The 21090-nt window shown below is 44.3% G+C and overlaps 1 protein-coding gene across 1 annotated transcript in view; it reads left to right on the forward strand.

Annotated features, from left to right (window-relative positions):
• Positions 1-1941: 1941 nt before the first annotated feature.
• FGF14 (fibroblast growth factor 14) overlaps positions 1942-21090 on the forward strand; it is a 603770-nt gene continuing 584621 nt past the window's right edge. The window contains exon 1 of the mRNA XM_070471440.1: positions 1942-2964. Within this exon, the coding sequence (XP_070327541.1) occupies positions 2757-2964 (208 nt within the window). The 5' untranslated portion in view covers positions 1942-2756. The remainder of the gene's footprint in view (positions 2965-21090) is intronic.

Here is a 21090-nt window from a genome sequence, read left to right on the forward strand (position 1 = left end):
GTATAGAAGAGATTCTAATTTGGAGAGGCAGGAAGAGCTGCTTTGAGAAACACTTTCTCTACACAAACAGTACAAGAAAAATGCAAACACGTCCCCAGATTTTGCTCTAATTGTGATACCCCAGGGAACGCGGCGAGCTTTTACAGAAATTTTGAGCTGTGTAAGTTCAGAAGACCTTGATGAGGACTACTTTTTATCCAGTTGTGTACCTGGCCTATGTCCAGTGGTAATGTACTGAGATATTCTGGAACCCCTGACAGGTCACCAGAACATTATAAAAGCAGCATGAGGTATGTGGTCCTGATTGATTGATATCAAAAATTCTCTCCTAATTATTTGGCCTTGTTGTCTCATTTTCCCTCTTTCAAAAAAAGAACTCCGCTATTCAGTTTTTTTTTTTTAGGCTGATTATAAGTCATTTGGCGTTATATGTATAGACTTTTATATATTCTCTCTTCCCTTACTTTTCCCAAGTTTATCTAAGTAGTTTCTTTACACTGTATCACATGATTCCTTAAGCACATTGAAGACATCAGCATTCAACTTTCAAGCTTCTTAACTTTAATAAAATTTGCTTGAATTAAATTCCTCTTGTATCTTGTTTAAAAATCAGCTGACATTTCCCAAAAAGGTTATCGATATTGGATACAAATTTGACACCTCAAAATTCTTCTTACATGTTAGAAAACACCAGCATGGAAAGTTGTTTATTATATTTTCATAATTTAGTAACTGATAAGTAAGCAGTTAAATTTCTTTAAAATCAGTTTTTTTCTATTGGTCTTCAACAACATAAATCTACATCTATTTGTTTATAAGAATAGCTTGATTTCCCATGCAGAAGAGGTAATAGTTTTAATTTTTTGAAATTAAGACAGAGCTTAATAAGCTGGCATACCTTTAAGTCCTTTGCCTAACAACAGTGAAAGTGGTGAATTTTACTTTTTGAAAATGCTCAGCACACAAATATGAAATGTTAACATTTATTAATTCTGATTAGGAAGTACACTGGAATTTGTTATATGATTCTTAGTAATAGTTTGTATTATCTTGTATATTTTCCCCAAATGAGATAAAGTAAGTCAAAAGCTCTGCCCTAAATTGTTTCGTTTTTCTGCGAAATTAGGAAACTGGGTTACATCTTGATAAAAGAAAAAAATTTGCCCGTTTTGTTAGGTTAAATGGTTGTGGCAGGTGACAAGTTTGTAGACAAGCATAGATAACAGAATAAGGATGAATTTAATGTTAGTTCAGTTAATGAGTGCAGAAAAAAGCAATGAATTAGTGTGTGAATCGAGCAGAGTGCTTTCTGTACCAAAAAAAAAAAAAGTATTTGAAGATCATGGGTTGTCTAGAAAAGACATAAATGTTCCCATTTACATATGACCCTCCTCAACAAAGTATAGCTTGTCACCCTGATCTTAGTGATTGCTCTTTTAACAGGCAGTATCTGCAAGTACATACTTGTCATATGCCTAGTTTATATTTTTCCAACAGCTCTTCAAGTAGGATTCAAATAACAACTAAAGAAACTTGAGCTTTCCTTAAGGTTTTAGATGCTTTCCAGGCTGTTTTCGGAAAGTGTAAGGTGCAACTAATGTTGGCTGAGGAGTGGTCCTAAACTGCTGTTTCCACTTAAACCCCTGCCTCCAGTCCATCCCATGTATTTTTGAAGGTTTACTAATTATCATCAACTCTCCTTTTCAGAATTCACTTTGCAAGAGAAGGCTCTGTCAGCTGGCTTTGGAGGGCAAGCAGCAAGCCTCCTCAGGCCGGGGAGAGGAGGGAGGGGGTCGAATGGTGGGGTTGGGGCTGAGTGCCGGCTGGGTGGGGGGGTACTTCGAGAGGGGAACCGGCGGGGAGACTGCAGTGATGCTGCCCTCCCCGGGCGGGTGCAAGCATCTCACTGGTGACGGGTCTGAAAGCACGTGGCTACGTCATGGAAAGCCAGTCTTTTCAATGCAAACTTCAACTCCTCCTCCCTTTAATGCCTGTAACTCACATCCGAGGCTGGGCGAGGAATCCGGAGGGGAGATTTTCCCCATGCTCACCGTTGTTGGAAACTGGCGGAGCGCGAGCCAGGAGCCAGGGGGTCCGTGGCGCTGTCTACCTACGACCAGCCTGCCCAGGCACCTCGATTTACATCTTTTCTTCGTGGTGATTGAGAACTGCAGGTTCAATCCGATCCCACTGAGCACCGGCGATTGATTATTTAACAAAAAAAAAAAAAAAAGAAAAAATCGACACAGAGAAGGGAGGCTGTGTCTTCGGCTGTCAGACTCGGAGGTGGTATCGGTGTGTGTGTGTGCTCGTGGTGGTTTTTTCTTTTCCTTTTCTTTTTTCCCCCCCTTTTTTCTTTCTTTCTTTCCTTTTTCCTTTTTTCCCCCCTTCTCTCCTAGGGACAACACAATGGCAGTCTTCTCTCAGTGAGACGAATCCTGCTTAGCCTCCTGCAGACTCACTCATCCTCATAGCGATCAAGTAAAAAGGCTATGATTTTCTCTTCGGGGATCTTTTGTGCATTCCTGTTCTCCTTGATTAACTCTGCTCTCAGTTGGGATTTCTTTGCTTTTTTGTTTGTCTTCACGCTGAAAAAGGATTTTTTGGCCAACCCTTTGGTAATAGTCCAGTGGTGATCAAGGGGGATAAAATCGTTCACCCTGGCCGAAAAAAAACAATCACTGAGAAGTCTCAAAGAAATACACCACGTGAGGGGAAAAAACTGGGAGAAGATCCGGAATATCATCGTTTTTCCTATGGTAAAACCGGTGCCCCTCTTCAGGAGAACTGATTTCAAATTATTATTATGCAACCACAAGGATCTCTTCTTTCTCAGGGTGTCTAAGCTGCTGGATTGCTTTTCGCCCAAATCAATGTGGTTTCTTTGGAACATTTTCAGCAAAGGAACGCATATGCTGCAGTGTCTTTGTGGCAAGAGTCTTAAGAAAAACAAGAACCCAACTGGTAAGCAAAACATGCATCATGTTATGTTTTTCCTCCTAATAACCTGTCTGTTGCTCACTGAGCTAGATCTGCAGTTCTGCTATGCAGGAAGGCAGGGGAAACAGCAAAGGATCAGGACAGTGTAGTGTATAGAGCTATTGCATGGATAAACAAGTAACAGCTGGATCCGCGTCTCTGAGCCCCCAAACCCTTGTCAGCATCCCTTGGCTGTGACACAATTCATCACTCGGAGGGAGGAGGAAACTTTTTTTTTTTTTTAATTAATGTGTCTGGTTGCCGATGTTTGGTGAAATATTGAAGGGTTTATGGCTTAAGGTTTGGCCCGAGGCAGCTGAAGCTTCGTTCGTTGCCAGGAAAAAGAAGCCGAGAGCTCCGCCGACTTGTGCTGCAGGTTTCAGGGAGACCTAGCTTGGCTCCGAGAACCTGCTTGAGACTTTCTGATTAGCTTGCACAATACCCGCCACCCCATCACCTTTACCAAAGTAGAAGGGGCTCCCCCTCCCTCGCGGCCCCCGCCTCCCGCCCCCGTCTAGCTCGCCGTGCCAGAGTTTTAACTCCTTCCCCCGTTTTCTGCCTCCGACACCTCCTGTCACTGGGGACACTTGAGCGGGGCTCCTGTCGGGAGGGAACCCCACACCAAGCCGACAAGCCCGGTCTCTCTCTTTAATAAAGCAGTGTCCTCACCCCGCGTCTGGGTTCCCCGGGTGGGATGCGCCTGGCCCCGGGTCCCTGCTTCAGCCTCGCGGCGATCGTGCGCCCCCTTCCAAAAGGCTCCAACCGGGACACTTGCAGTGCGTTACATAAGAAATGCAAATGCAGGTGATTCGGGGGAGTCGGGTCCCCGGCGTTTGGGGGCGGTCGCGGAGCTGTGGGCGAGCCGCCCTGGGGAGGCCATGCCGGAGGACTGCGCGGTGGTGGCGGCGGCGCGCGGGCGCGGCGGGTCGGGGAGCGCGAGCGCTGGAGGCGGTGGGGCTGAGGGGCGGGGTGCGGTGTGCGGTGTCCCACAGTTCGGCCCAGGCCGGGGAGGGACCCGAGGGGCGGGGGGGGGCCGGTGTTTGTGTCTGGGGGCCGTTTTGGGGGGCGGGGGCGGGGCCCTGGCCGTCCTGCCGCGGTAGCCCGGGGCGCCCGGGGCTCCTGACGCCGGCACTGCGGTGTAGTAGATCATGGCTTCCCGCGGGCGCCCTGACACCGCGAGCTCCGCCGGGGGCGCGCTGGCACCCGGAGCCTCGCCGGCCGGGCGGCAAGTGGCGGCCGCCTCCCTGCCTCTGGAGCTGGCTGATGCAGCGTAGCTGGGCGGCGCGAGAAGAGGGGCAGGAGGGAGAGGAGGGAGAGGAGGGAGAAGAAGGGGAGGAGGCGGGGAGGAGGAAGAAGGGGGGAGGGGGGGGGACGGCTGGGTGGGCGGGGATGGAGGGGTGGATGCGGAGCCTGGGTCCCCCTCGCGGCCCCCTCCGCTGCTGTCCAGAGGGCGGGGAGGACGCCAGGCGGCTGCCTTCTGCCGGGACCTTTGGGTGGCAGTTGCGGGAAGCTCTGGGCGGCAGGGTGCTGCAGTGGCCCCCTGCCTCCCGCCTGGAGCTCTCAGCTCCCTGCTCCGTCTTGCTTGACCCGCTTTCTCTCCGCCCCCCTCTCCTCTTTCCCCACCACCCGCTCCTTGCCCTTTCCTACAACCCTCCTCTCTCTTAACTCCTCAGCATTTAGCAACTCTGAGATGGTACCACCATCCCGGAGCATCATCCAAGGAGAAAGCCGTGTGGTCACCTCACCAGCCGCATTTCCAGTTGGGCAGGGAGCTGTGGGTACCCCAACCAAGCAGGCATCAGGCCCAACACTTGCTGATGGCCTGGTCATACCCAGATATGCAACACTACCGTCTCCCAAGTTCACGCCAAGACCCTTGAGGCAAGGGTTACTCCCTCACACAGTCAGATCAGTGGTCTGTGAAGCCTTCTTGTGTCCTGTGAAAAGATTTATCTCCCTCTGAGAAAGGAATACTGTAAAAGCATTTCTTTGGACTTGGCCGTTTGTTTAGAGATCTCGAATCTGTCCCTCCATAGTGCTGAGAGTGGGCAGTAATTCAGCAGGGAACAGTAAGTTTCCTTACTGCCTTTTATAAATTTTATTTTATTTTTTTTTGGTAAATAGTTTTACTGGAAACAGTAATTTTCACCCATACACGATTCAAGATCTTTTTATTACACCTCCCGCACCCCACCCACTTTCATCTCTCTGGAATAGTAGTTTTTTTTTTTTTTTTTTTTTTTTGCTTCAAAGGCGTTTTAGGTGTCAAACAAATGATGAGTTATTTTTAGAGTGATTTATTTTGCAGCTTATGAATGCTAAAGTGCTTGAGTGTGAATTGATGGGTTAACTCAAACTGTGTCTAACAATGCCTAAACTACTTGAATAGGATAGTTTAAGTCTTAGAATGCCAGGGGTGAGAGTGCCAACCTGGGAGTTGGAGCATTTTGTAAATCGTTTTAAAAATGGGACTTTGATGTGTCACACTATTTGTCTCGCCTTCTAAAGTTTTGCCTTCCGAGATTGAATCAAACCTGTGCCTAGCCATTCACTTTCAGGATTGTAGCTGGTAAATTCTCTTCTCATTCTGCTGTTAACACGAGGCCTAAAATCGTTCTGATCCCAAGATAGCAGTATAACCAAGAAGTTAATTGGGTAATTAAAATAAAACAAAGACTAAAATCTTCTTAACTGTTAAAACCAGAAAGAACAGATTGACTACTACCTATTATATTATCTTAGATCTCAAATGAGGACAATTAACTGGTTTCAAACCAAGAAGCTTGGCAGAATACCTCCAAGTACCAGTACTAGGATCATGAATTTGCTCTAAAGACTTCTTATTAAAGGAATCTTTTTCCTCCCAATTTTTCCAAGTTATAAAATAATTTACTGCTTATTCCTAGCGCTTTATTAGCAAGTACAGACAGTTTGCTCTAGGGTTCCTGAGAGAAATGTCAGAGTACTGCTATATAACCAGGTTGGTGTGGAAATAAGCAAATAGTAGAGTCATAAACTTAAGGGCATTTTATTCACCTACCCAAAAGTCATTGATTAGTGTTTAAATAAGAAGTGATAATTAAATAGGTTTTTACTGGTAGTTGTTTTTTATATAAAACTTAAATAGAAAAGAGCATGAAGAATGCATTTGTACAATATATGCTTTTTAAATCGCAATAGCTTAGAAATCTTGGATAGAAAGTAAATTTACTGTCTTCATAAAGATGTCCAATATCTCACAATACAGCTATTATCAGACACAGAGTCACACACACGCGGGTGCGCATGCTTCTGCTTAAATGTCCTACTTTCTTCTATTTTCCTAGTAGAGGAATAGCTATATGTTTAGAATAGATGTTACCTGCTTTAACTTTCACTGCATGAGTCATGCAAAGGGACTATATTTTAGGCAGATCATTAAGTAGAGAATACTGAGTCCAAGGCACTTATTTTGCCCGGAGGAGGGCTTGATCTGTTTGTTTAAACTAGTACTGATAGTTTGGACTGACCAATGTGTATCCCAGGCCAGTTTGGGAAATAATCTAGGTCACTAAACTTTGACTGATGGCTGCTAAGGAAATAAATACTGTTGGAAAAAAGAAGTCCGCAATAAAAATAAATAGGAAGATCATGTCATGGATGTCTATTCAGATACTGTCCAACAAAGGAAGCCACAGATGTGCAAATATAGTAAGTCCCCTACATACGAATGAGTTCCAAGAATTTGTTCGTAAGTCTGACAAAGTTAGCCTAGGTACTCAAGAATCAGCTATATAGTATTGTACTGTAATAGGTTTATAGTACTTTTCACAGAAATAATACATAAAAAACAAACACAAAGTGCAGTGCAACAGCCGGCATACAGGAGCTGGCACTGAGAGAACGAACAGGTAAGCAGAGTCACTGACAGGAGAAGGGAGAGGAGGCGGGAGATGGCAGAGCTGACGGGTTTTCAGCAATAGGCCAGAGTGTGCAGTGTGCGCATGTGTGCTCAGGTGCTGAGTCGTTTCCAACTCTTTGCGACCCCATAGAGGAGACAGAGGGCAAGCTGCAAATGCACTCACACTCGACAGGTTCTGGTTCCTTGCTGGATTCAACTCTGTCTACCCTCTTAGAAAAATGAGCCAGTGATGTCTGAGTACAACCTGGGCTTGAAATAAAGATACTGTACTATTGTACTCTGTACAGTACTGTGTAGTAAAGTACACAGAACACGAACAATTATAGAGGGTGCGTGCACATGACTATGTCCACCAGACACATGAACAAACGTGACTGGACATGGGAATGCATCTTAGAAAGTTTGCAACATGAAGGGTCATATACAGGGGACTTATGTATAGCTACTCCCACACACAAATTGCCATGGCTTGATGGATTTTGGAAAGCACAGATTTTAAGAAAAATTTGTAACCAGAGGTAATTTTATCAGGGACCAGTGCTAGCAGCAAGGAGGGTATGAAGTGGGTGCCCTAGATTTAGTTCTGCAAAGCGCATTTAGAAAATCGACAAACTCGTGGCCTTGAGTTTCCTCTTCAAAACTCTCTCTCTGCCATGTAACTTTGAGATGAAACAAGCAGGGCTTGGTAGAAGTCATTGTCACTTTCTATTTTCTCCTTTTTGAGGGTGTCTTCCAGCTTTGCTTTTGCCATTTACTAAGCTGTTTTAGGTGCCAAAAACATCTGGTGTGCCACTGTTACTCATGTAAATATATGTTAATCTTTTAAAGCTAATAGCTTTACATCTGGGGAGGTCATGCCTTTGAGAAGTGAGAAAATAGGAAGAGGGAGAAGAAAAAAAGAGTAAGCATTTTTCACTCCTCTTCCTGCACCTGCCGACTCATCCTAGGTTCCCGTAGAGCTGGGTGAGCCACTAATGGGCCATAACCTCTGCATTTCTAAACACAGAGCAGATATAATATGGAGACATCGGATTCAGACTGCATGGCTGGAACACCAAACAGATGTCAGGTCCTTCTCCTTCTCATATGCTTGCCTTCAGAGTGGGATTCCTTGGATTGGGTTGCCCAAATATTTCATTTGGGTTTTTTTTTTTTTCTGTAGGATCTTATGGAAAAACAAATGAACTTTTTGGCTAACCCAATAATACCAGTTGACCTTGGACTCCATCCAGGAAGCTTCAGTTACTGAAGTAGCAAAATGAGTTTTGCAGGCAGTGGCACTTCATGAACCAACGATTGAATGTTTGTTAGGCTTCCAAGTATTGACTTGTTGGGAGTGTTGTGTTTTTGTTTTATGTTTGCTTTAATTTCTATCCAAGTTAACAAGTGTGAAACCAAATGCATGATCATCTGAACTTGGTTTTAACAATGGAGCTCACTTTAGCTGTACCCATATCCAGCCATGTTCTCATCACAGGCAGCATCCATAACCAAGAACATTCGCTCAAACGATGCACTGCTTTCAGAAGGTGCGAAAGCTAATTCTATATTTCACATTTCCCACGCGGAACCACTCCTTTAAAAATGTTCAAACCCAGTCTTCCATATTTTAGCAACACAAACATTGAGGACTTTTGTGAAGCGTTTTTATAAATGTGGTAACAAGGACAATCACTGAAGTTTTTGCTCCTTTGTACATTCTGGCATCATAACTCACTGAATTGACTCATAAGCTTTCTATAAATATGTACATGTCTCAAAATGGAAGCATTTATTCAAAATAGTTTCTTATGCCTTATGGGGAAACAGTTGGGATGTTTAAACAGTATATTTGAAGCTCTTCTATTAAGTTTTAAATGAGACATTGCATTGTGTCTATATTCTTAAAACCTTTGAGCCCAACATAGTACTACCTCTAGGAGGGACAGTGGGTCAAGGAAATACCTACTGACATGTCTAGCTGCCTAATGCCATACATAGTCTGTGCGGTGTTTCTTGGGGTTTTAGATTGTGTACCATGTGCTAGATTTAGTTATAAAAGTTGAACCTGAGGACAGAAAGGCAGGGAATTGCCTCAAGGAGATTTCTCAGTTCCTTCATATGCCTCTAGAGAGGCGCTAACTTTTTTGCTATTCTGCTTTTGAAGACCAGGTGTGTCTTCATGTTGTCCCTGTATATTTCTGTAGTTGGTACAAACTCATTTTTTCTTTTTTTGCTTTGGCCAGAAGTAAAAGGAAGGATGATGAAGGGTAGAGAAGTTTAACGGAGGAATTCTTAGGGCCTTCCTAAACTTGAAAGCAAAAAGGAGCTATACTGCAGACAAGTTTTACAGGAAACCCTTAAGTTTTTATCTAACCTACTAACACCATCTAAGAAAGTCACCTAACAATTGTAGAGCACTACTGCCTTTATCATTGTTCCCTGACAAAAACTCTGGTTTTGACAGATCACAGGTTTTCAATACATTTCAATTAACTGAATAGTGAAAAACAGGGTTCCTTGAGAAAGTGTGTGGGACTGTAACTCCAGTATCATACGATTTACTTGGTTAAGTTCACTTGATGCTTACTCCAACAGTGCCAACCAAGAATCTGGCCTCTAAATGATAAAACAAGGAAGGAAAAACCTGTTGGCTTTCTGACCCTTCATCCCAGGGCATCCTGAAATGTGGTTTGCAATATTCCCCGGGGCCCACATTTTTCTCATGCCCTTATGCTAAATCTCAAAACTTCAGACCTTCCTTAAACACATAAGCCCAAGAGTTAAGTCTTGAACATTCACTGGAAGGGCTGATGCTTAAGCTGAAACTCCAATACTTTGGCCACCTGATGCAAAGAACTGACTCATTGGAAAAGACCCTGATGTCGGGAAAGATTGAGGGCAGGAGAAGGGGACAACAGAGGATGAGATGGTTGGATGGCATCACCGACTCAATGGACATGAGTTTGAGTAGACTCCGGGAGTTGGTGATGGACGGGGAGGCCTGGCGTGCTGCAGTCCCTAGGGTTGCAGAATCTGACACGAACTGAACGACTGAACTGAACTGACTGGCGTACACCGGTTCTTGCTCGCTCAGCCTTTAAATAACAAGTGTTAGGGCACCCCTGGGTTCCCTCTGCAGAAGCCTGCTTCATTTTCTTTTCTGAGCTTTAATATGCTCCTTGAAAAGCAAGGCATTCGGCAAAACAGTTGAGTGAATTTGAATCCTCTTTTCATTTCCAAGCTTCTTCTGAAGACGCGACTCTCCCATGCGGCACGTTTTTGTTCTTGAGGGGACAGCCCCTAAACCAGCAGCCTCGAGCTTCACTTGCTGGGAAAGGAGGCGCCCCTTCCTTCTTTGCTCTTCGCCGTTTTTTAAGCCGTCATCTGCAAACTCCTGTTTTCCCCACAACCACACTCAGCTACTCGGCTTCCGCCCTCCGGAACCACCAAAGGCACGACTGGGCCGAGCTCCCGCCTCCAGAGCAGCAAGCGGACCCCAACAGTTCTCTGCCACCGCCAACCCGGCCACCTCAGCGGTTCGGATCTGCCTCCAGGAGACGAGCCCCTCGGGTATCTGGCTGGACGGGGGCTCGGAGTCGGCTTCATGGAACTCTGGAGAGAGTTGGGGGGCAGGCAGGCGACCCCGCGGCCAGAGCCCTGGGAGCCGGCCACTGCGCGCACACTTCCTCAGAGCGCCGGGGGCTCGGCTACGCAATGCGGCGGGAGCGGCCCGTCCGAGCCGCCGTACCGCGAGACGTTTCCGTTGCCACAGAGATGACCTCCGACCCTGGAGCGTCTCTGAGGGGAGGAGGGCTTGGCGGCCGGCGCAGTCGTTGCTATGGAAACCACGTGGCAGGAAGCGGCGGTGCGGGCGGTACTGGACGCGCGGGCCACACCGGCCGCCTGACGCCGGCACCCCGGGGTCGGCTACCACGCGCGCGTCCCCGCGCGCCCCCGGAGCCGGAGGACGGCGGAGGAGTGTGGTCCCGGTGCACAGGTGGCCGCCTTCACCCGAGGCGCCCGGGCGTTCGGGGGAAAAGGGGCTGGGCAGCAGGAAGGAGCTAACTTGCTGGCTGAGGCGCCCAAGTTCAGGACTGGGAGAGGATGAGCCCAGCCCCCACTCGTCACAGGCAGACCCGCTGGCTCCCTTAGTTCTCCCATCCTCACTTCCCTCACCTGCAGTGTACGCTGTTGTTGAGTCGCTCAGTCGGGTCGACTCTTTGAGACCCATGGACTGCAGCACATCAGGCTTCCCTGTCCTTCCTTCACCATCTCCCAGACTTTGCTGAAACTCTTGACCATTGAGTCAGTGATGCCATCCAACCATCTCATCCTCTGTCACGCCCCAACCTCCTCCTGCCTCTAGTCTTTCCCAGCGTCAGGGTCTTTTCCAGTGAGTTGGCTCTTCGCATCAGGTGGCCAAAGGATTGGCGCTTCAGGGTCAGTGCTTTCAATGAATATCCAATGAATATTGCCCCTGCAATTTATGGGCACTGATTAAAATAGTCTCAGGTCAGTTGTAGCTCTCACATGCCAAGCCTCTTGTCATTTTCCCACCAAATCCGGATTCTGAATGAACTTTCCCCTCTTCTGTCTCTCCTGGTCTATGTTGAGTATATTTTAGTTCAGTTCAGTGGCTCGGTCGTGTCCAACTCTTTGTGACCCCATGAATCGCAGCACGCCATATATTTTAAGTTGTAGTTTAAATTTGAGATGAGAGATGGAAGGCCACCTTCGGGCACATGATTGACCTTTTAGAGGTGTGGCGGCTCCCTCATGGTGCGGAAGTGACTGTTGGAAGAGCCGGTTTTGAGTTACAGAGAGAGCCCCTCTTCCAGCTTTGATCTTTGGAGGAAGAAACGCTTTGTACTTCACTGGTGCCACCACCAAGAGCTCTATATACATCTTACAGAGTTGTGTGGTTGGTGCTGAAACAGATGGCATTCCTTTATATCTATTGTATTCCCCAGATGTCTTTCCCTGCAGTCTCTAAACAGTTTTTGGAGAGGACTCGGCCCACGTTATGAACTATTGGGAAAAATCGCAAGCATTTTCAAATCTTAAATAAAACACACACACACACAACTTCACTGTAAATTTAAAAGTTGAAAAAGACTTTTGAGGGTATGATAAGGCAGGCTCCCTGCTTTATAAAAGAACGGCTAGACCCAAATTATGTTTCTGGGAGATAGAGTAGGTTAAGGTTCCCTGCTCAGATGGCTTTACACTTTTTAAAGACATCTGTTGGCCTAGTTTCCAGTCTTTTAACCTTTTTTCTCCTGTTTTATGATAATATCCTCCTTGAAGTTTGCTTTGCAAAGAATTGGTCATCAGTTCCTCAAGAAAACTGGGTAGACTATTTACTTCTCAAGACAGGGAAAGAATGTAAGATCCTTCAAGAAGGACTTTTGTTTCCTAAATCCAGGATTTTATAATACCTACCAGTGTAGGGGAGATTTGGGGATAGGTGAAATGGATAGGTGGACTTTGAATTGCTTTATGGGCTGCATTTCTGTTCTTTTAAGAACTCAGTTTCTGAAACAAGGAATAGTTTTGAATAACTCAATTGTGTTGCAACTTTTATGACATCAAAGAGCTGATCACTCATCAGACTACATTATCTTCTGTTTGCTGCTTTAGAGTGGGGAGAAGCACTTCAACTAACATGGAAATAAAAAGATTTCTGTGTACTAGGCTTAGAGCTGTCTGTTTCAGATCTTTCTTTCCTTCTGGGTTCATAGTTTCACTTAGCTTAGGGGTAGTGGTAATAGTAGCAGTAGTTGAGTGTGTGTGTGCAAGCGCCCATGCTCAGTTATGTCTGACTCTTTGTGATTCCATGGACTGTAACCCACGTGCCAGGCTCCTCTGTCCATGGAATTTTCCAGGCACGAATACTGGAGAGGGTTGCCATTTCCTCCTCCAGGGGATCCTCTGGACCCAGGGATCAAACCTATGTCTCCCGAGTCTCCTGTATTGGCAGGCGGATTCTTTACCACTGAGCCACCTGGGAAGCCTAACTTGGGGGAGGAGTCCTTAAAAAAGTTCTTATTAGGATCTGAATGTCAGATTTCAGTCTGGCCCACTTCTCACTGTAGAGCTATTTTAAATTAAAAAAAGATTTTTTTCTAATATCTTGTCAGGTTTCAGTTGAGACAAATGGTAAATATTCTGGCAGTAATGAAAAACTTGTTGGATTCTTAGAAGTGTCCCCAAAGAATGTGCAAAAGGTCCCACCCTCCCAAGATCCAGAGGCACATCCAAAGATAGCCAGAGAAAGACTCAGCCAATCAGGACACTAACTGCACATGGAGTGCAACCTACATTTCTGTCCGGCTGTGCTTTGAGGACCCTCAGTCTGATGGTTCCCAGGTCAAGTTCTCAGGACCCGAAATGAGACAAGTCGGTAGCTGTTGCTGGAAGAGAAAGGATCAATAACCAGTGGGTCTTGGAAAGGAAGAAACGGTGAGATTTTCTCTTCCTTTCTCAACTGGGCACTGAGATCCAGGAGAACTGAGTCTGGTAAGAATTCTTCGGCAGTCTTACCAGTTTTGTCAGGTTCCAGAGCAGGTGGGGTTTAAAGCAGAGTGTAAGTCTGGTATCTACGAATTTGTCGAGGTTGTTCATTAATTTAAACTTGAGTTTCCCACAGGCTGCTCAAGGGAATAACTAGTAGCGGTTTGCTGGTTTCCTGGAGAATCCCTTGAAGCCCTGTTAGCTCTGAGAGGGGTCCATTTGGGGGCAATCCTTCAAGGGTATGTGTGGGGGCATCTGTAAGGTCACTGATTTGTTGTTTATGGTTTTGTCATTTCTTCAGAGTGGAGAGGCAATTCAGATAGAGGATGCGTAGACTGTGAGGACTGAGGTTGAGGACAGAGGGGAGTAGAGAGTCTTGCAGTCTTCTGTTTTGGGTTCCTCTTGTGTCCTTAGTTTTTCATAAACCATTTGCAGTGAATCTTTCAATTAAGCTATTTTGGACTCTTGTTAATTTTGGAAATAAGTGTGGAAAAATCTTTGCGTGGAGCTGGGTTGAAGGCAAGAACTGCCAGAGAGGAAGTGGTGAAGTAAAAAACAAGGCAGCTACAGGGGCTGGAGAGGAAGTGGAGTCCACCTATCTCAGCCGCCAGTTTGAATTTGGGAAGGGAAAAGAGGGAGACATCTAGGATGTTCTGACCACAGGTTTGAACGGTTTGGACGATTCTTTTTGATTCTGAGCTACTGACCATTTACCAATAAAACACCCCTGTCTCCTTGAAACACAGAGCAAAACTTGCCTCTCTCCAGACGGCTTACATTCAATGGGCTGTGGTAACTTTTAATAGCAACTAGGAAACTTTGACAAGTTTCTTCTTCTAGATCATAGTTTAAATAGGCAATTCTTGGGAGAGTTGCTCTGGGTTAAAGAGTTCATTTTCTTGACTCCAAAGTCCATAGGGATGAAAAAAAAGCCTTACAATAAAGAGAAATCAAAGGGTTTTTTTGTTTTTATTTTTTCAAAGATGATATACAGTTCTTTGTTGATAGTAGATGCTTTTGTGCACAATACTTTGTTGCATTTGGGGAGTCAAATAATACATTTAAAAGCCAATTTCTCAGATTATTCAGGTCTGGCAAGAAAAAGGAAGTGTGAACTTTATTGAATATACATATGTAGGTTTGTGCACCTGCTTCTTGGATAGAAATGAATGTAGTTGTAATTAAAATGTCTGGGTTTTTTTGCCCCACAACATTTTGTTGTCTGCACAATTAGAGTGGATCACTGAAGTGTGTGGTAGCCTCTGCTGAAATGCTGCCTCTTTCTTAGATAAAATGTAGTTTGAGAGGGATTGTAATCTCTGATCTTCCCACTTCCTGTGTGGAGCATGCGGCAAACTTTAAAAAAGAAGAAATGTGAGTGGATTCTTTACCCGCTGGGCCATCAGGGGAGCCCCGAAAATAAGAAGGCTCCAAGGCTAAAATAATTGTAGGGTTTTTGTTTTTTTATTAAATAGCCACTTATTTGAAAGTCTGAAACTTGTCTTCCTTGGTTGGGTCTCTGTTGTAATCCAGGTGTTACCATTTGAAAACAAAGAAAGGGCTTTGTTTGCCTGGAGGTCTGAGTCAGCTTCTAAATTAAATACTCAGTAGTCACCAACATTCTGCCTCAACATTTTCCTTGGGGAGGGGGCGGCTTGAAAACAGTGACCAAGTCTGCTTTTTCCTCTTTTATTATCCAATGACTTGTTTCTAGGAACTCACTTTTTTCATCATCTTAATTATTTTTTCTTTTACATTTAAACTTTCCACCCAAATGCCAGTTAAGTGATGCAAAATTCCTCATACATCAGACATATAATAATAAATATAAAATATTGGAAATACTTCTTAATAGAATGGCTTCTAAATGTTAGAAATAGCTTCATGATATAGCAACACATTAAAAAATAAATTTTAAAACAAATTTGAGGGCTCATGATTGTTTACTTATTTTACCTTTCCTAATTATATTTCTTTTTAAATTTTTATGTCTTTTTCATATTTGTTGATGTTGTTTATCATTTTTTAGTTGAATTATATTTCCTTTAAAAACCTTGGGAATAATCTTAAACAACACCATGCGGAGGTGTTTCTGGCCCACCCATGGCACATGGCCCTTTCCCTAGGAACACGAACCAGTGGCAAATGTGCTAAAGATGCTAAAGGTGCTAAAGGTGCTGTCCTGTGCAGAGCCATGGAGCCCAGGCCGCTCTGTCCCGGTCGCTTCAATAAACTGCTTTTCCATCACCAAGGATCTCTCCCATTCTCCCGGGATCTGTACTCTCTTTCCCGAGATTTTGTCCTCTCACATTTTTCCTTTAGTTGTGTCTTTCAAATGGTTGGTCATCAATTTAACTCTTCAGGCAAGGTTGGGATTAGTATATTATACAACTGGCTTTTCAACTTTTACGTATGTTACCGTAAGGGGGAAAAGGGCAAAAAATGCCAACAGTACAGTTGTCAGACAGTAAATGAGACACATCAGTCTGAACTTGAGATATTTAAAGTAGCGCTATAATGTTTTTCTTTCTGTGCTTCAAATAACATGTTAGAAAAAACTGTGATGTGTATCTGTGGCTTTAATAGATCATAAACAATTTGGGGGTATTACTATAATCTATATAATTATTCCACCTAATATTCCCACTAATGAATGCCTATACTTACTAGATTTTTAAAAAACATATTGCTTTCTACTTTAACAGATATGCCCTGAATTACTCTGAATCATGTATTAATATTTGTGCTCCCTGTAATAATAATCTTTATAGGGTACATACTCTGTACTAGATATTTTATTTATATTACCTAATTTAGTCCTCAGAACCATAGGTAGGAACATTTCTTACATTTATCTGATAAAGGATGATGATCAGGCATGAAGAGTTTAAGGAATTTGCCTGATGCTACTCAGCTAGCAGTTGAAACGCAAGCAGTCTTTCTCCAGAGGCGTCGTATTAAATCCCTGTATTGCAGCTCCTGATTAAAGATGGGTTCAAAGGGTATACGTGAGAGTGGCTGGTATTGTCTCCATGTCTCTGTGAATCATTCTATCCTGAAACTAAAGGGGAATGCAACATATTCAGTGTTTGGATATTTAGAATTTGTAGTGCTTTTTTTTTTATTGAGCATAATTTACATACATTAAAATGCACAGCCTTCACAGTAGAGTTTGATGTCTTTGACTATTGCGTGTCTTTTTGTGCCAACCACCCCACTGAAGATCTAGAGCATTCTCATCACCCCAGAAACCTCATTCTCAGTTCGATTCAGTTCCCACCCTTCCTCCTGTGAGAGGCAGCCCCGATCTACTCTCTCTGACTTTACCTTAGCCTAGAGCCTCAGATAGTTTCCCTCGGTTGCTCAGCAGGAAAAGAACCTGCCTGCCGATGCAGGAGATACAAGAGATATGAGATATGAGTTTGATCCCTGGGTCGGGAAGATCCCCTGGAGAAGGAAATGGCAACCCACTCCAGTATTCTTGCCTGGAAAATTTTATGGACAGAGGAGCCTGGAGGGCTACAGTCCATGGGGTTGCAAAGACTCGGACATAACTGAGTGAGCATGTGCGCCCATGTGTGCGTGCGCACACACACACACACACACACACAGAGCCACAGATGATCAAATCCTGGAATCCTCGTGCCCTTGAGCATGTGCTTTTCACTTGCTGATTTTGAGATTTGCCTGTACCATCGCATTTGAGATGTGTAGAGCTCCATGTGGTAACTTCTGTTTTCTTTTGTAAACTAAAAACTCCTAACTGAACACACTCACTTTCAGTTAACATCCAGAAGTTTTCCGAAACTGCAAAGGGTTCTTGAGCTGACCCCATGTTCAGGCTAACAAGCCGGTCCTCCCCTGTTACAGGGATGCTGATTGAGGACGGCGGCTCCTGGGTCAGAGATGAAGGACTGGATTACTCAGGACACGGGCTTCCCAGGTGGCTCAGTGGCAAAGAATCTGCCTGCCAATGCAGGAGATGTGGATTCCATCCCTGAGTCAGGAATATCCCCTGGAGAAGGAAATGGCAACCCACTCCAGTATTCTTGCCTGGAAAATCCCACGGACAGAGGAGCCTGGCGGGCTGCAGTAGATGGGGTCGCACAGAGTCAAACATGACTTAGCAACTAAACCACAGTGACAACTGAGGGTCAACAGGCTTCAGGTTCTCGTTTCTCTGGTCCTCATATCTGCCCGGGGGGAGTGCTGAGTGGCCAAGGTGGGCACCTGCACACAGCGGGTTGGTGTCAGAGCTGAGGACCTCCGAGTTTAGGAAATCTGCCTTTTTTTAAGGAGCTTCTTGCAAAAATGCCCAGTCTTTGCCCATCAGGGAACCATGGTCTTTATTATCCTGGGTGGAAAACAATTCCACCCTTTAACCTGGAAGCTGAGCACCAAAGAATCAATGCTTTTGAACTCTGGTGTTGGAGAAGTCTCTTGAGAGTCCCTTGGACTGCACATAGATCAAGCCAGTCAATCCTAGAGTAAATCAACTGTGGATGTTCATTGGAAGGACTGATGCTGAAGCTGAAGCTCCAATGCTTTGACAACCTGATGTGAAGAGCCAACTCATTGGAAAAGACCCTGATGATGGGAAAGAGTGAGGACAGAAGGGGAGGAGGTGACAAAGAGGATGAGATGGTTGGATGGCATCACTGAATCAATGGACATGAGTTTGAGCATACTCTGGAAGATAGTGAAGGACATGGAAGCCTGGCGTGCTGAGGTCCATGGGGTCGCAAAAAGTTGGACACGACTGCGTGACTGAACAGCAACAACCTAGAAGCCCTGTCTTTAGATTCCAAGGTTGCTCTGCAAAGCAAATATCCTCCTGAAGATAATCTAAGTCAAAAGCTCTTTTGGAGACAGGTCAGAAATCCCCTGAGTAAGTTGTCCTTTAAATCTGTTTCTACACAGCAACCTTTTCTTTCCTCTCTGGTGTCTAGGGCTGCCAATCTTGTCATTCCGAAGATGCACTAAATGTAGAGAAACATCTTATTTGGAAATTATCTAAAAGATGATCCCGAGGTTTTGAGAAGATGGACAGTATACAATCTATCTGGATAAACCTATCAGCATTTATTCATTTATTTTTTAAAAGCAACATTTATTGCTGTAAAAAGGAAGTTATGCCATTATTTATTTTGGATCCAAGAGACCTGTAGTTGCCTTGGAGCAGAATTTTTTAGCAGCTTATTGAGCTATAATTTATATGCAAAAGACGTTGAATGTTTAATGTGTACGATTTGATGAGTTTGGACATATGAATACACTGTAGTGTTCTCACCATAGAGGTGAGATGTTTATTACTCATCAATCACCTCCAAAATTTTCCTTGAGTCCCCCTCTCCCTATCGGCATTTCTTTGATAACTGTATGGGGGTAAGTTGCATGTTAGTTACTGGGAGAGGTTGAAAACATTCTGGAAGGATTTGGTCTTTGGCCCCAAAGTACTGAAGCTCAACATCCAGAGAACACTGGTAATGAGATGTGAAAGGCCCGCGGGAAGGCTGTAGGGAGACCCACAGAAGGATGAGCTGGGAAGAAAGGGAAATCTCGTTGAGAAGTGTGACCTGAGCTGACTTTTAAATGCGTGTGTCTTTTGGCAGGAGAGATGAGTATATTCTTGGCAAGGCAAGTACAATGTGAGTGCAAGTCAGAGGCTGAGCAAAAGGTTCATGTTTGGGGACTCTGGGTGATGGACAGGGAGGCCTGGCGTGCTATTCATGGGGTTGCAAAGAGTCGGACATGACTGAGCGACTGAACTGAACTGAAGTGAAGGGACTCCTTTTACTTTGGAGGAGGAGAGGAATCATAATTCGGAGTCCAGAAGCCTGGCAGAGGAGCTAAACTGGATGTGGTAATAGTGGGTGAATTAGAGAATGTTTCTGGGATGGGAAGACTGAACAACTTGGTCTGCAGCCCTTCAGATCGGTGGGGCAGCATGAACTTCCCAGCAGGATGACGTTTCCGGTGAAACACCGCCAGACTGAAGATGTCACAGGCTGTTGAGTTACAGGGAACTTTTCAGCACCATGCCCACAATTTCTTGTACAAGAATCCTGATACACTGCTCTGGCTCTAGCAGTGGATGTGTGTTTGAGTAACCCCTGATGACTGTTGCTTAGTGGAGAGATGGCATTAAGTAAACGGTTTACTAAAAGCACAAGTCTTGGAAATGTATTTTGTTTTTCTTCTCCTTTCTGTTATAAAATTTGAATTGTGTTTGGGGAGGGGGTCAATATCCATTTCTTGGTTATCTTAATGCTTCAGAGTGTGATAAAATATATAAAATGATATTTTAAGGGTGATGACTTGTTAAAACAAGAGCACGAATTTAGTTATTAATGATCATTTAAACTTTACAAACACATACCTCGTAATGCCTTATAAGAAGCAATTTCAATTTCTTTGATTTAGAGCTAGGATCCTTCTTAGAGATCCTAGGTTGTAAGTTTATAAAATGAATATTTACAGGGCCACAGCATAATTCATACAAGAAGGGGAAGGGGTTCATTTTAAAACGGTGGTGATAACAGTTGTAGACACACTGTGGTGGGAGCAAATTGGCAGCAAAAACCTGAATTCTGTCGTTTCAGTGGGAAGTGAGTGAGTAAATGATTTAACTTTTTTTTGGTGCCAATTAGGGCAAAGACAATAGACAGCTGTACAACGCAAAAGGTCTGACTAGTGCAGAGTTAAGGAAAGGTTCTGAATGTTGTTGCATTAACACAGTCTTGAATAAAAAAATAAACTGCCGTATAAAGATGCCACAGTCCAGGTTGTGTCCTAAGGACTGGCACAGTCATACATGCACCTTCTCACCCAGGGTCTTTGGTGCCCATCACCATGTCTGTGAGAGCCTCGGGGGAAGGAAATGAGAGTCATCAGCTCTTTTTGTGAATCAGTCTTGCTCTCTTACTTTTATTATCCAGAGCAGAAGCAGTTACCTCTGTGAATCTTTGCCTGACTATGCTTTTCCTTTCACTGTTACAGGTGTTTTTTTTTTTTTTTTTTTAAATTTTATTGAGCATCTGCTAGGGGCCAGGGTCTGTGTTCACTGCTGAGGACACAGGTAAGAAAATGCCTGTCTCCTGGAGCTGACAAGTCTGTGTGTGTGTTAGTCGCTCAGGTGTGTCTGCATCTTTGTGACCCCATGGACTACAGCCCTCCAGGCTCCTCCGTCCATGGAACTCTCCAGGCAAGGATACTGGAGTGGGTTGCCATTCCCTCCTCCAGGGGATCTTCCTGGCCCAGGGATCAAACCCAGGTCTCCTGCACTGCGGGTGCATTCTTTACCATCTGAGCCACCAGGGAAGCCCCACTGTTACAGTTTTAACAGAAGATGGAACTTTGACCTTTTCTTTCTTGTATTCTATTCAATTAGTAATTGGTAGAAATACTTTTAAATATTATTGTATGTTTTATGAGGAGCTCTTCTTTCCTCTCTTCATTTTAGAATTACTAAGAAAATTAAGGAAAATGATAGATGTTGATACTGGTAACAAGTGTGGCAATACTGGTGCAGAGTACTTAAAAAATTGCCTAAAAGTAATTTCAGGTAATATACATTATATTTATTTCCTAAATGTCATATTATTACATCTTGGCAAAATATCCATATTTTAAACTGCTGAATAGTGATATACTCTTTCAGCTAAATTTTGGTTTGGATTTTTCCAACTTGAGGGACAAACGTTAAGCATGTTAAA

This window comes from Odocoileus virginianus, chromosome 8, assembly GCF_023699985.2.
Source record: "Odocoileus virginianus isolate 20LAN1187 ecotype Illinois chromosome 8, Ovbor_1.2, whole genome shotgun sequence".
Lineage (NCBI taxonomy): Eukaryota > Metazoa > Chordata > Mammalia > Artiodactyla > Cervidae > Odocoileus > Odocoileus virginianus.